At 42.0% G+C, this 14,240-nt stretch overlaps 1 protein-coding gene across 2 annotated transcripts in view; it reads right to left on the bottom strand.

Moving 5' to 3' along the window:
* The window catches only part of LOC109860436 (zinc finger protein 423 homolog), a 75,887-nt gene that overhangs the window by 43,024 nt on the left and 18,623 nt on the right, over window positions 1-14,240 (bottom strand). For both annotated transcript variants that reach the window (XM_020439514.1, XM_020439517.1), the window contains exon 4: window positions 7,931-8,002. In XM_020439514.1, the coding sequence (XP_020295103.1) occupies window positions 7,931-8,002 (72 nt within the window). The remainder of the gene's footprint in view (window positions 1-7,930; window positions 8,003-14,240) is intronic.

The raw sequence follows: 14,240 nt of genomic DNA, 5'->3' as shown, positions 1-14,240 counted from the left end.
GTGCACTTTATTACATTGCGCCGTGGTATTATTAATTCAAATACGAAACGGCGAACGAGCAAACTGCGCGCTCGGTTTTTCTGGTTTCTAGCATTCTCTCGGCGAAGCAACGGTACGATAAGCGTCGTCGAAGCCGGGCGATAACGCGAAATCGCCGTGCGGTAAAGTACGTCGCTGAGCTGCCCGGCTCAAACTTTTCCACCGTCATAAGAATTCCGCCGCCTTCGGGCGGCCCGGCAAAAGTTTTCGCCTAAATTCCCGTGGGTGCCGTGTGTGCGAAAGAGAGAGAGAGAGAGAGAGAGAGAAAGAAGAAGAAGGAAAAGAGAAGGAGAAAGAGAGTCGAGGAGGTTTGCCACCCCCGTTCTGCAACCACCCTGCCACGCTGTCATCCCCGTATTCTCTATAAGGAACCGCCACTACTAGCATATCCCCGACGGACGCTGCAGCACACGAGGGATGCGCTCCACTGTGCGAATGAGGAATATCGATACATCGAAGTCGAAGAATAATGGGATTTAGATTAAACAAGGTGCCAGAGAAAACACGTATGAACGATTGGGAAGAGAAGTCATGATATATGATCGGGAACCTTTCGACATTAAAATAAATTTACGTCTCTTTCTTCTAGTCTCTCTCGTTAAAAAAAAAAAAAGGAAAAATGAATAAAGAATTTGCATTGTCACATAAGATTGAGATCAATTTCTTTTTCGCTCTCTCTCTCTCTCTCTCTCTCTTCTTCTTTCGTTTGCAACACTCGTTATTTTCTAATTACATTAACGCGAGTCAGAATGTTTCTAATTCCGCGATCCATTTCGCGCAGCTGAAAGATAATTTCAGGTAATTTGCTCCCGTCAGTTCTCATTGTTCTACTAATCTTTTTTTATCGCGCGCATTTTCCGAGAGACGCGCGTTTCTCCCTCAAGAAAATTAATAATTCCCGAAAGCTAATCCCGCGGTGACGAACGAAATTTCCGAGAGCAAGATTCTCTTGCGACTCTCCGCGCCACCTTTCAAGAATCGGTGGGAATCGGTGTGCGTGAACTACATATACACGCGCGCGAACCCCGACGTCGATGTGTTGCGCAAATGTGCGTGCTCTCGCGGCATTCACGTGAGAAAACTCCCTGGAGAAATAACCGAGTTGTATGTAATGCACGCCGAGGCATTGTAAGGGGGTGTAAAGGCAGCCCCTGCTACGGCTCTGGTGGGGAAAAGAAGGAAAGCGAGAAAGCGTAAAAGAAGAAGTAGTAGAAGCAGAGAAGCACGGTCTCTATCTTGCAGGTGCGAAATGCGCGTCGCTTCTTTCCGCCCTCCCGAATCCTCCAGACGCACACCTCTCGCATCGTCTACCTTCCCCTATTGCTAAGACGTGTATTTATTATTTTATTAGCATTGAAAGCGGAAGAGAGCTATGAAAGCCTGAGGGCCTGAACGGAAGGAAGAGGGCGTGAAGCCAGAGTACAAGTGTTAATTTTCTAGCAAGAGATGCTACATACGTATCTATAATGATTAGTTTTTTCTTTCAAATGAAGGGTTGAAAAATTTAGTGGAAGAGAGAAAGAGAGAGAGAGAGAGAGAAAAAGAAATAAAGAAAGAAAAAAAAGAGAAAGAGAGAGAGAGAGAGAGAGAGAGCGCTTGTTAATTATTACATTCTGAACTATCTTTTAATAATTTTTAAAATATGTTCATAGTGGGATGTGCCATTCATAATATTTTATATTATAAAGTAACAAAATATAGTAAGAGAAATAAAATAATCAAAAATATTACTTATATAAAACTTAATACATTTAATATTATTTTATAATTATATAGAAAAAATGCTAATTAATTGGTTAGTATTAATTATTTTAGTGTTAGTATTAATTATTTTATAGTATAGTAAGAGAACTTCTTATAGTTTTTATACAACCACGTGTAGAAGGGTGTGTTTGTCAGACAAATAACGCTGCGGCGGCAGTTTCTTACACTACGCAGAGAAATCGATTCTACCGTCAGTCGATAAAACTGATAGTCGCGTATAAGCGAGGTAAGAACACTTGATGTGCAAAGAATTGTATCATTTATAAATTAAGAAGTAAAAATTAAACATATAATCAGATATAATAGAAAGAATTTTAATTATGTCGTGTAAAATATAAAAGTCTATAAAAGGAAATAAAGAAAAAAAATCACATTGTGAAACATTGATTACAAGCTTAAAGTAATTAGACAAATAACCACATTTTTTATTTTGTTTTACAACAAAATAAAATCCTTTTAAAAAAACAAACTATATGCACAAAGGTTGTATACGCACACGCAAATTGCTGTAGCATGTATTGTTTTCATTAGTGAACGTGAATGTACATATAGCCATTGCGTACACAATAATTTGCAAACATGTGGAGAAAAAAGAAACTAAATTAGAAAAAAATCAAAATAATTTTTCTTAATCAAAACGAATCTCATTTTAACGAATCACGAATCAAAAATCTTCAACTATAAATAGACTTATAAATCGAAAGATTAAATGATACCGTCGGGGTCGACGACCCCGGGTCGCATTTCGGATTTGGTTGATCGCCGACACGGCTGAAACTTCCGAAGTTTATTAAATAATAAGCGAGTTAAGCCGACGCGGTGTTGCCCGTAGAGGCGGACATTTAAAGTGCCCGTCCGTGTCCACGTCCGTCCGCGCTAATTACCATCGCCGACCACCGTGCGTCATGCTTGATGCGGGATAAGCGACGGCGAATCTCGTCCTGCGGATGAACGGACGAAATTAACCCACGATCATCGTCGCGCGCGTGCGATTGCACCTCAATCGATATATACGCTATATATTCGTCCGCGCTCGCGCGCGACTGACACAAATTTCTACTCGGTGACATTGTCAATTAACGAAACATTTATATCACGAATTTCGGTAAGATGTTCCACTCTGATCGATTCGACGAATAATAATTTTTATATACGACGAGAATTATTTTTAAAAAACAAAAAAAAAACCAGCCATTGTTGCTTAAAATTTGAGGCGTTATTTAACGCAACGCGTTATAATGTAATTTTTACACGTGATAATATTTAATTCGACAAAATCTCAAAATCGTAAGTTTCAGTGTAACTTTAACACAACAATTCTACTTTATTAAAATTGTAATTTAAAGTATAATTACCAGAATATTTACTGTTGAAACTTCGAAAGCTGTAAAAGATACGACTTCCAATTAAACTTCGGCGCGGGAAAAGTTATTTCAAATTTTTGATGAGAAATATTGTTCCGTTTCTGCCTTGCAAAACGCGCAAACACCGCGGATCTTGTAATTATGATTGCTAATTACACGATAATAGCAAAATGGTGGCTTTCTTAGCGCTGGACGATTTCTCCGTCGCTAATATTCCCGACTTCCTAAGGATGCCGGGCCGAAGATAGGCTGTGCTCCTGCCGAATAATGAATGACGAGCTTGCGAAACTCCTCCGGGGTCCAAAGACGGACGCGGGTTAAATTTTCAACATGTCAACTGGGGTTGTTGCTGTTGAAACCGAGGTTGGTGATTCAGCGAAGACACCTTGTGAATCCCTTCAGGAGAAGTCGCGCGAGTCGCGATCGATGCGAAACGCGAGAGAAATTATGATATTCATTCATTCGCGCGCGTTTACCGAGAATTCTACCGAGTTCCGAAATCCCGCATAATTGAAAAGGTTCTCCATTGCCCGATTGCAAATTAATTACGACTGACTAATTACAATTTAAAGTGTGCAGTCCCATTAATCGATTCGTTGTATAATTTATTTACTCGTGAATTATTAATTATTTATCTCATTTCTCGGACTTTCAATAATTGATCGGTTAACGAAACGAGTAAAATATCGCAATTATTATTTGTTTCTGGCTTCCGTTATTAAAATAATACCCGGCCCGTTTAATTTGAGTAATGATGATTATAATGCGCGTTATGTGGAGAATACAATAGAAATACGAGGAATTGACGTTTGTAACGCATGTTCTCGCACGTATATTGCATACATACTCACACTTTTGCATCGATAAAACGTCCGACTATAAACAGTCCTTTTCTACTTGTGTAATATATTATTGATATCTTTTTGCATTCTCGTTTAGTGCTGTCTAAAAATGGCACTTATTCGTGACTATTTTATCAACACAATTCCGACGAAATAATCCGAGAACATTTTTCATCGGAATAATCTGACTTTGCGAATAAAACAAGCGAAGCGGGTTAAGATGATGGCGAAGCGCTCGATCACACGCGACGAAACTCGCGCGATCGTCCAGACTTAATCCGTTTTCAAGCCGATTCTCTCTCCCGCTCGGAGATAAACATCTGAAATGAATTCGGTATGGGGGAGAGAGGGGGAAGCTCGCGGGGAGGAGGGGAGTGTGGCCCTCCGGCCATCGGGAGGGTGGTAGATGGCTAAATTAAGAGCACACAGTAAAGAAGGGAGGCAGCCTCGGGCGAAACCCCCCAAATCGAGAGAAACGAGTCGAATGCCCGTAATGCGAGGCGCTTAAAGTTGCAATGGGTCTCTTGAGTATAGAGAGAGGGTGACACAGAGGGGGAGGGAGTCACGAAAGGTGTGGGCAAACCGGAAAAGGGAGGGGGTGAGATGAACGGGATCGAGTGACTGACTGACTGGAACCGAAAAGAGATGCGACCCGCCTAAGAGATTGGGATCTCTGCGAATCCGAGAATACCCGCCGGGACGAAGAGCCCGAACTTGTCCACGACGGTCTTTTACCGATGTTGGGTGACACTCTCTCTTCTCTCTCTCTCTCTCTCTCTCTCTCTTTCTCTCTCTCTCTCTCTCTTCGTTCTTCCTCGGTCGTCTACGTCGTGATAAGCAGCCCTTACGGCCGCGAAGGGTTGAAACGACTTCGTTTTAATTCAAGACGGTCCCGCGCGAGTTTTGACTTCGAAAGATTATCTTCCTGGCTTTATACCGTTTCTTCCACCGAGCTTTCAACCTCCCTTCGCGCAGATTGCTGTATAAGCATTTATATAGCACACGATTCTATAATTTTATAATTAAGCAGTAATAAATATATTAAGAAAGAAATGTGTTCTTCCTTTATTTTTATTTTTATTTTTTCGATAGTTATCTGAATAGAACTGATAAAGAAGTTTTACACACCACAAAAGTATTATTTCGCGTGTTAACGTAAAACCCACGACTGCAACTACTTAGGATTTTTCGTGAAAAATCGCTAATCAAGCGAATTACCTTTTTTCGTTTGTTCTTCGTTAAAGTCTATTTAGTCATTTGTAGCTGTAAACAGAAATTCTTAATGAACCTCGACAGAGTCTCTCTGTTTTATCCCAAGTAGAGCGCTATTTTCATTTCAAGACGCAGTAGAAGACGATGAGAACGCAAGACGAAAGAGAGAGGCTAGAGAGCTAACTTGAAGGGTTAATTAAGTGTTTGCTCGTCCGACAAGCTCGGCTGGCGCATCTCTAAGTACAAACTGCTGCTGCCACACATACGCGAACGGTAGCGTCTGGTAACCGCGCCATGAAATCCAAGTCCTTTCATATACAGCGCGCACGCTACACTTCTCTTTGTGTGCCGCGCGCGCGAACTTATTCCGATTTAAATTCCCGAGAATGCGGGGATGAAGCGCCGTGAAAGGTAAGAAGGTAGCGTTACGGCCAACTTGTAAGAATTATTTGACACGTATAAGCGCTGTCTTGGTTTAATGTATTGTTGTTTATTACTCGCGACAAAGATAGAAGAAAAGCGTGGGAAGAAGAACCGCGCGCGAATTTTCAGAGAAAATACACGTACGGTGTCTTTTCATTTTCTCAAAATTATCTTCGCGGGAAAAACTCTCGAGAAACACATACAAATCGTTTTTGCATCCGGTATGTGTACAACAATAAATTTAATTAGACGAAATTTCCCGATCGAAGATCGCGACATTTCGATCGACTTCGACGAGAGAGAGAGAGGAAACGAGCGATCGCACAAATCCCGCGGCAAAATGAATGTCAGTGCGTCAATCCTAAGACACACACGCGTTCAGCGACGCGGGAGAAATTGAGAAAGGAAGAGAGACGAAGTGAACGAAGCCCTTTGGCAGGCGTATCGCAGGACGGAAGCTGGCACTAAAGGGACACATTTACGTCTTCCCAGGAGTGCGTTAGCTAGCTGGCTAGCCGTCGGCCAAGCTGGTCGACCGCCCGACCCAACCGACCCCCCTTTTCCCAACTCTCTTCCGCCAACCTCGACGTCGACCAGGGCCGGCCAACTTCGCTCAGTTCGTCTCAAACTCAGAGCCCGATCCCTCTGTTAGTGCGCGCTAATCGAATCACCGCGTATATAAGCGTATGTCGAATTCGCGGAAACTACGTTAGCCATTATGAAAGCGGTAATCCCCCAATTATTGCGCAGTCATCGGGGAGAGCTCGGCAGCTGGGTGAGCCGGACGTCGAGGAGTCTCGCGAATTTCCGGCGAAGTAATGGTTGGCGTTTCCGTGAGATTTTCTCGCTGACGGATTGCAACGTTTTCCGACGGTACCAACTTCGAGCATGTATCTATTTCTCTGCGCAAGTGTCGGAATAAAAAATGATAAAATTGTTACGCAATAAATTAATTAAAAGATATATAACATTGTTATCAGATCGGCAAATTGTGTGTAATTTTAAATCGCAATAAAAATTCCGTCGTGTATTGTATTTTTACTCTGTTGAATTTTATAAATTTATATTTATATAGTTTTAATTTAGTTTTTATATATCAGAAAAAAAATTTATTCCAACAATAAAGCCAGAGAGAGAATAATAAACAGTTAAAATAATGCATGTCATCTTTCTCGAAAAAATAAATGGAAATTCAGCGAGATGACTTTGACATCCAATAAATTTATCGGGCACTAGTCTGCCCACGCTACGGAGCCGAAGAGATTAGTCAACTTAAGTCGGCTCAAGCTCTCCGTCCCTTACCAAAGCTCTGGCTGTTACAAGGTAATCGAGTTACAGAGAGCATATGTCGAATGCATGAGATCCATTGTATTCGTGACTCGTGCGCCGAGAAGATATCTGAGAGTACTATCTAGTTGTCATTTAAGCTGCGAGGGAACACTATTTCCCTTATTTAGTATTTCGCATTAGCATATTATCGCGTTTTGCGTTAACAACACGCGTTGCGGAAACTGACGAACAGTAAATGTTTGTTTTAGTAATGAGAAAATTTTGTGTGTGTGTGTGTGTGTGTGTTCGTGTGTGTGTGCGTGTGAATTTATTTTAATGTCTCTGTGATGTCTTTTCTCTAAAAAGAGTAACTATATTACGTTGAAATGTTCTGTCTGTTTTAATTGAAACTCTCGATTAGACTTCGATATGTACTAAAAACACACTTCGACCCAAATGCATCGCCGTTTGTTTCGAGAGATTTCTCGGAGAACCCTTCGAGCATTAAAGCGAAGGTTTCTCCCTCTGAGGTCAATTCCACTTTGTACTTATCCCTTCGACGTCGAAGCGGAAACCTCCGCTGTTCGAGATCTCGTTCGTACATCGTAATTCAAAGTTTCTTGTAAAGTCTCTTTAAATCCTTCCGTTTCGAACCTGCTGTGCCATTCGAGAACCTTATCCTCGAATTTTCCACCAGTCAAAACGAGCAATTGCAGACGCGAAGGGGAGCAATCTCTTTTTTATAGCCTGACGGGGTTGCCTGTTAGAATATGTACGGATCACTAAGAAATACTGTACTTTTAATACGAAGACGATCTGTAGGCGATCCTCTAAGCGCTGTAATTGCGAAGTTAAATTATCGCAGACGTGAAAATAATTGAAAGTTGAAAAACGAGCGATAAGTGTCGCAACATTATAAAGAAAATCTCGTCTGCTTTTCACATAACGTTAACGCTCGTCGCGTAATCTCTTTAATTAATGCAATATATATTCGACACGAATAAACGAATGGCTCACCGCTGTCGAGGCTGTTCTGATTCTCCAAATCAGGACCCTGGACGGAAGTTGGCCCGCCATCTTGCAAGAAATCTGAAATAGAAAAACACACTAATTGTATTAGTAAAATTATTCCGATTTAGTTTTTGATAAAAACGCGATAAATTTCGATAAGTACAAATATTAATCCAAAGTCCCTTTTAGAAAACACAGTTAAAGAATATTATTATTTTAAATAATTATTATTTTAAATCGTAGCTCTTCTTTAAGATTTAAATTTTCAACTAAGACACACACACACACACACACACACCGCGTTTAAATATTAAGAATTAACAGATTTGACGTGGGTGTCTTAACAGAGTTAAATCATTCTATTAACTTGGTCCTGTTTAACACGGCGCCAAAATCCTCACCGACCGGGCAACCCGGTTTCGCGCACAGGCCGGATCCTTAATAAGGATTCCACATTGAAATTTCATGGGATTTCGGGCGATCGAGCGGAACGAGCTTGGAGAGAACGCGGAGCCTACGCCTGGCGCCGCGCAGATGATGCCGCTCGCGCGGACGCGAATAATACGGGAAAGGGTGGAAAAGAGCGGAGCGCGGTAATCCCGCGGGAGCCATACCCCGGTGATATTGGCTCCCACAGCCCATTCCTGCGCATAGGAGACCGAACCGCCTTGGACCGACACACCTCACACGCACACGTAGACACGTACACACATACAAGAACATAAGCACACGTGCATACAGCACGAGAAAGACCGGCCAAAATTCAAATTTCCCATCGGAATACGCGCGACTTTAAGCACAACTTGCGGGAAACAACCGCGACGACCAAACCGCGCGCATCGATAATCGAACTTTACGGCGTCCGCGTCGATACAACGGGAAAAAAAAAAAAAGAAAAAAAAAATTACGTCTTCGTAACAGGTATGATACATCGGCAACGCGAGCCCGGTCGATGCTGTTTATCGCGCGGTTTTATTAGCGCGGCGCAGGTGATAAAATATTCGCGCGCACTCGCGCTCCGCACGTACTTTCGCGCGTATCGAGGGATTATTTTTATTAGGTGCCGTAATATCGGACGAGTGAAGCGAGCTGATCGCGAGAGATTGTAACAAGCTCCGCGGAGAAACTGACTCTAATGTGTATTTCTTTTTCTTTTTACCTTGAAACGTTATATTGCATTTTATTCTTGTAACGTTGTGCTTTTTCTTAGAACTTATGTTTCAAAGAAATAAAAATCAAATACAATTACAAATATATGACAATTACGTTCAAGAATAAAATAATTCGTCGCGTTACATCACGCGTCGGAATGAAGCGCTACAGCGTCAGACAGCGATTGAATCACCAAAAGACGTAAGCGAGTCGCGAACTTTTACTTAAATTCTCCTTCACGTTGCTTCCGTAACGCGCCGCGCAAATAACTCACTGATAAGATGATACCGGGGAACCGCGGCGGGGAATAAAACGTTAAGACTGCGGTGGAGCGAAAAGCCACGGCACTCAAGCTGCTGGGAATTATCATCGCTCGTAAGTCACGGCGCGAACATTGCAGCTGCACAACTGCGCGACGCGCGCGCGCGCGCACGGGTTCGCGACGCGCTTCAGGGACGAGATAACTCGTATAAATAACCCGGAAGTCCGTGGTGCGCAATAGTCCGTTTTTTTTACGGGTATGACTTTTGGGAGTTCCAAGGCTGCACGCTTGGGATCGTCCGCGTTGGTAATCAGTTCGCTGTTGTTACCGAAAATGCACAGACAGAAAAAAAGAGAAGTCACAGTCGACTAAAAAAATAAAAAAATAAAACAAAAAAGTGACAGAGAGAGAGAGAGAAAAGAAAACTGCCTATTCATTTCTAGGCGCGCGCAATCACGAATTTTTGCGACGCCCTAGATTGTGCAGCGAATATTTAATCCGTGCGCGAAAATCCGGAATCGCATTCGGGCTCTCTCGTTCGCAAAATTGTTTCGATATCACCGTCATCCGATACCTAAAAACCGATACCTCGAACCATTACGTCCGGACATTCCGCGCGGCGAGAATGTTATCGAGTGATACGCGTGTTGCCGACGTAAAATCGTAATATCCCTGTATCCTTGTAACACGAAGCGATCGGGGGCGATTTCGGTGAGTGCGCGTGTACAGGACGCAACAAATAAATTTGCCAATTAAAAAACGAATTCGCCGCGCAGCGACACACGAAACGCCCAACGCGAAACAAAATATAGAATAAAAATTTCAGGTGGGATATAAAGGTTTTTTTTTTTTTTATGGAAAAACAAACTCTCTCCACACACAAGTCTCCGCGCTCTCGTGACGTTGAAACGAGGGATACACGAAATTGGAAAAAAATACGGAGATTCCTTTGAGAGAAATAATCATTGTTGTTCTTTTTTTCGTAAAAAAAAGAAAAAAAAAAGAACGAAAACACGAGAATCAAATGTAATCCGTAATGACGATAATATTTGCAATTTTACTCCTCATTTGGTGAAAACAAACGCGAAAAATTTATTTGTACTGCACATTCGAAACAATGTACGCGTTGTCGCACTTTGCTGCGACTGTGCTGAACCTTTTTATGCGAATAAATTTCTGCTGCCGCCACACGCGCGCACATATTACAACACGCTAGCATTGCGCGATGTGACTTTTTTTTTTTTTGACACACATACTAGATAGCAAATAGTCTTTTTGTGTAAAATACAGCTTGCAAAAAAAAATATTTAACTCGTGTTTTGCGCGCGAAAAAAAAAATTTAACCGCAATTTCTGCATCGACGCGACATACATTAAACGCACCACCGGTCAGATATTACGCGTAAATATACTGGGAATCGATTGCATCGCGCGGCCATCCAGCATCATTTTTCACGCGTTCGCGCGCTCCTGCTTGTCCGCATTGTCACTGTATATATTCTATACATATATATGTACGTAACGTACATACGTGTGCGATATGTATGTATATGAATTTTGGGAATTCGACCGGCAGCGAGCGAAGCTGTTGGGAACCGGTTTTGGTTTTGTATTAGCATGTAACTCCGGCAGGAGTTGAAGTTGCGATGGCTTGTGGGTGGCCGGGCGGCGGCAGGGAGGGTAATTACCTCCTTGGGGAGCGCCCTCTCCACGGCGTAGCCCGGTATAGCCCCAGCACGGGTACAGAGGCTTCCCACTGCTCCCAGTGGTCCCGCGGGATCGCGCCAGTGGCTCTCACGGTCGTGGTTCTCATTCCGTTGGAATTAGATCCGGGCGCGAAAAGAGGTAAAGATGCTATTTCGATAGTATCGCAGATGTTACTTTGTGTATTTTACACGGTTAATACCACAAAGAGCCGAGATACTGATAAGACGCTTGATATTTTTGAGGATTTATTTCAATACATGGAAAATAAATAATTCGAGTAGCGACAATTATTGTTTTCGGTATACTTTCAGACAGCGAAACAATCTGTTGCGAGGGTTACTTCCGATTCGTGGATTTTATTTTATTCCACTGAACCTAAATAACGTGAAACAAAATAACGTGAGCGCGAAGAATGATTTCGTATACACGTGTCGTCGATTTATCATTAATATCGTTTTACGTAATTTAAATCGAGTCCGGCGTCCCGCAAGACGTCCGCGTAATGACAGCCCAATTAAGCGCCGACGACCCTTAGGTTGCGAGAGCAAAAGCGTCACGTGACAATACAAATTATCATGGTAAGCTGACCCTTTAATTTATGTTTGTCTTATTAACGATACAGGCTTATTCTCTATTGTCATGTGAACTATGCAGCGTCCTATTGAGAAGCATAATAATACACTCTCACCGAAATCTTTTTACCAACTGTTTCTCAATTGTGATTAACATGTTTTCCTTTTGAATGAGTAAACAAAAATATCAGTAAAAAACGCATAATCAGAAAAAACTTAGAAATAACGTAGAAGTTACAGATACGATACGTGCATAAAATTAAGAAGGTGTAACTTCAAAATCTAAGTCTTTTAATTAAAATAAATAACAACAACGAAAACTCGAGATGTTATCTTTGAATGTTGTCAGTTATTTGGATATTTATATATCATCGAGATTGACATCTACCGTCTGTTCTGCGCAAGATGAGTCAACGCGGCGTTTCCGGGGCGCTCCAATTCGTTCGAGCACTCAAATTTCGAAGCGTCTAGCCGGCTGATATGTTTTTAATTGACCGTCTCGGCCGATATCATCGACGCCACCGCCGAAACCGCCGACGAAATAAAACGCGAGTGTGCGGTCCCTTTTCCCTGGGAAATGGAATTGCAGTTGCCGCTGCCGCGACTTTTGAACCAGCTAATTCATCCGGAAATAATAGACACCGCCGGCACACGCGCGCGCGCACACATATAAGCTAATTTTGACCATCGGTGTGGCATAATGACCGCGGGTGGAAATGAGCTTTCATAATTCGTAACTACGAATGTACACGCGACAAGTTCCACAATGCCACGACTAAAAATAGACACACACACACACACACATATATATATATATATATATATATACAATATATATATGTTTATATTTAAAAAACAAAAGAAAATCTACATTTAATTTATACAAATCTCCGCTGCGAAGTTTTTGTACAATGACGCGGATGTAACGATCGCCGGTTATAATTGATAGGATTTCGCTTCTCGGGTCGTCTAATGATCAGATCGGATGCATTGAGGGCGACAGAGGCAAGTGGTATCGCGGACACCCGGTACAGTGTCATCGGCACATGCCACTGTTAAGGGCAGGTCCGTCCCCGGGGAGCGTCACAAACAATAGCAATGGGCTAGCCAGTGCCACCCTACGACCACCCCTCACAACACGGCATACCACGACGTTCTACGGCAGTATCCTTCGACCTTCCCGGCCCTAACGCCGAGACGCGGCTCAAGATAGCGGTGAGAAAAGAGAAGACAAAGAGAGAAAGAGAGAAAGAAAGAGAGGAGGAGAAAGAGAGAAAGAGAGAGAAAGACGGTTGGACCGGGGAGGACCGGGGAAAAGACTATACCTCGGGGAAAACTTTAATTTCTTTCTGAGAAAGATGGCTGTTCCTTGTACTCCGCCATTGCAGGACTATCAGTTCTGTATCCTTGCTGCTATATATATACATATATATATATATATTGTATATATATATATATATATATATATATATATGTGTGTATATATACTGCGGATATACTGTATACGCGTATGTGCGTGTGTGTGGGCGTATGTATGTATCGACTATGTAGGAATTAATTTGGACCGATGTCTCTGCTGGGGCGCGTCTACTCTTCGTCGATGTTATCCATACGCGACCGATTTCTTTCCCCACCAAGAAACACTTTCGCAGTCTTAAATGCAAAGTTTGTTACTTGAAGAAAGAGAGAGAGATGCCTATAATTTCGTTATTCTGCGCATAAATTTGTAATCGATCTCGTTGTCGCGCCGATATTAAAAATATTAAATAAAGATTACAACTGATGTAGAGAAAGTAGTTTTTTGTAATTAATTGAACGCGAAGCATTCTCAAGCAAATACATTCTGTATTCTTATATTCCTTTATTCTTTCTTTTCGATCGCTATGTCCATGACATAGGCGAAGGCGAGACCTCCGGTATCTAAACGTTTTCCCTTCACGTTTCAGATTAAGCCAAAAGTTTCAGCGGCTTTAACGCTGACCGCTGTCCGGCGCACTTAAATGAAGCGTGCCACCCGACGAAATTTATACACAACCCCCCTTTCCTCTCTCAACGCGTTTGTCAAGGGTCGGACCCTTTCCGAGCCATGTCAAAAGCCGCGTGTACGCGCACGTAATTTCGAGTTTGCCAGCGCCGCTAATTCTCCGGTTAACTGGTTCCGCGAGAGCTTACGGCCTCGTAATGTTCGCGTTTACGACACGCAGGTGTGTACACCCCTTTACGGTCCATTCCGTGTGCCGTGGTATGAAGTCCGCGGGGGTGCTTCCGCTGCGGCGAAATTTCGATCTATAAAAACGTTCTCTCGAAGCTACATCCCGCTAAGCTCGATGAAGAGTCTCACAAGCTTAAAATATCACACAAGTTTATTTATTTTCGATATTTTTTATATTTCTGAAGAAATATGCTAATATATACTAAGACTTATATAATTTTTGAAACTATAAACAATAAAATAAAACACTGTTATTTTTAAATATCAGCGGTTCAATATAATGATAAATTTCAAATTTGATAACACTCGCGCAATATTCATGTTTTTAACATTTTAGAATAGTAATATAATTATATAAATATATTAATATATAAATATAAATATATAAATATATTAATAAAAATTTCATCTT

Source organism: Pseudomyrmex gracilis, unplaced genomic scaffold (assembly GCF_002006095.1).
Source record: "Pseudomyrmex gracilis isolate BER0280 unplaced genomic scaffold, ASM200609v1 scaffold_386, whole genome shotgun sequence".
Lineage (NCBI taxonomy): Eukaryota > Metazoa > Arthropoda > Insecta > Hymenoptera > Formicidae > Pseudomyrmex > Pseudomyrmex gracilis.
Note: the sequence above shows the minus strand (reverse complement) of the source record. Positions and strands in the feature narration are given on the sequence as shown.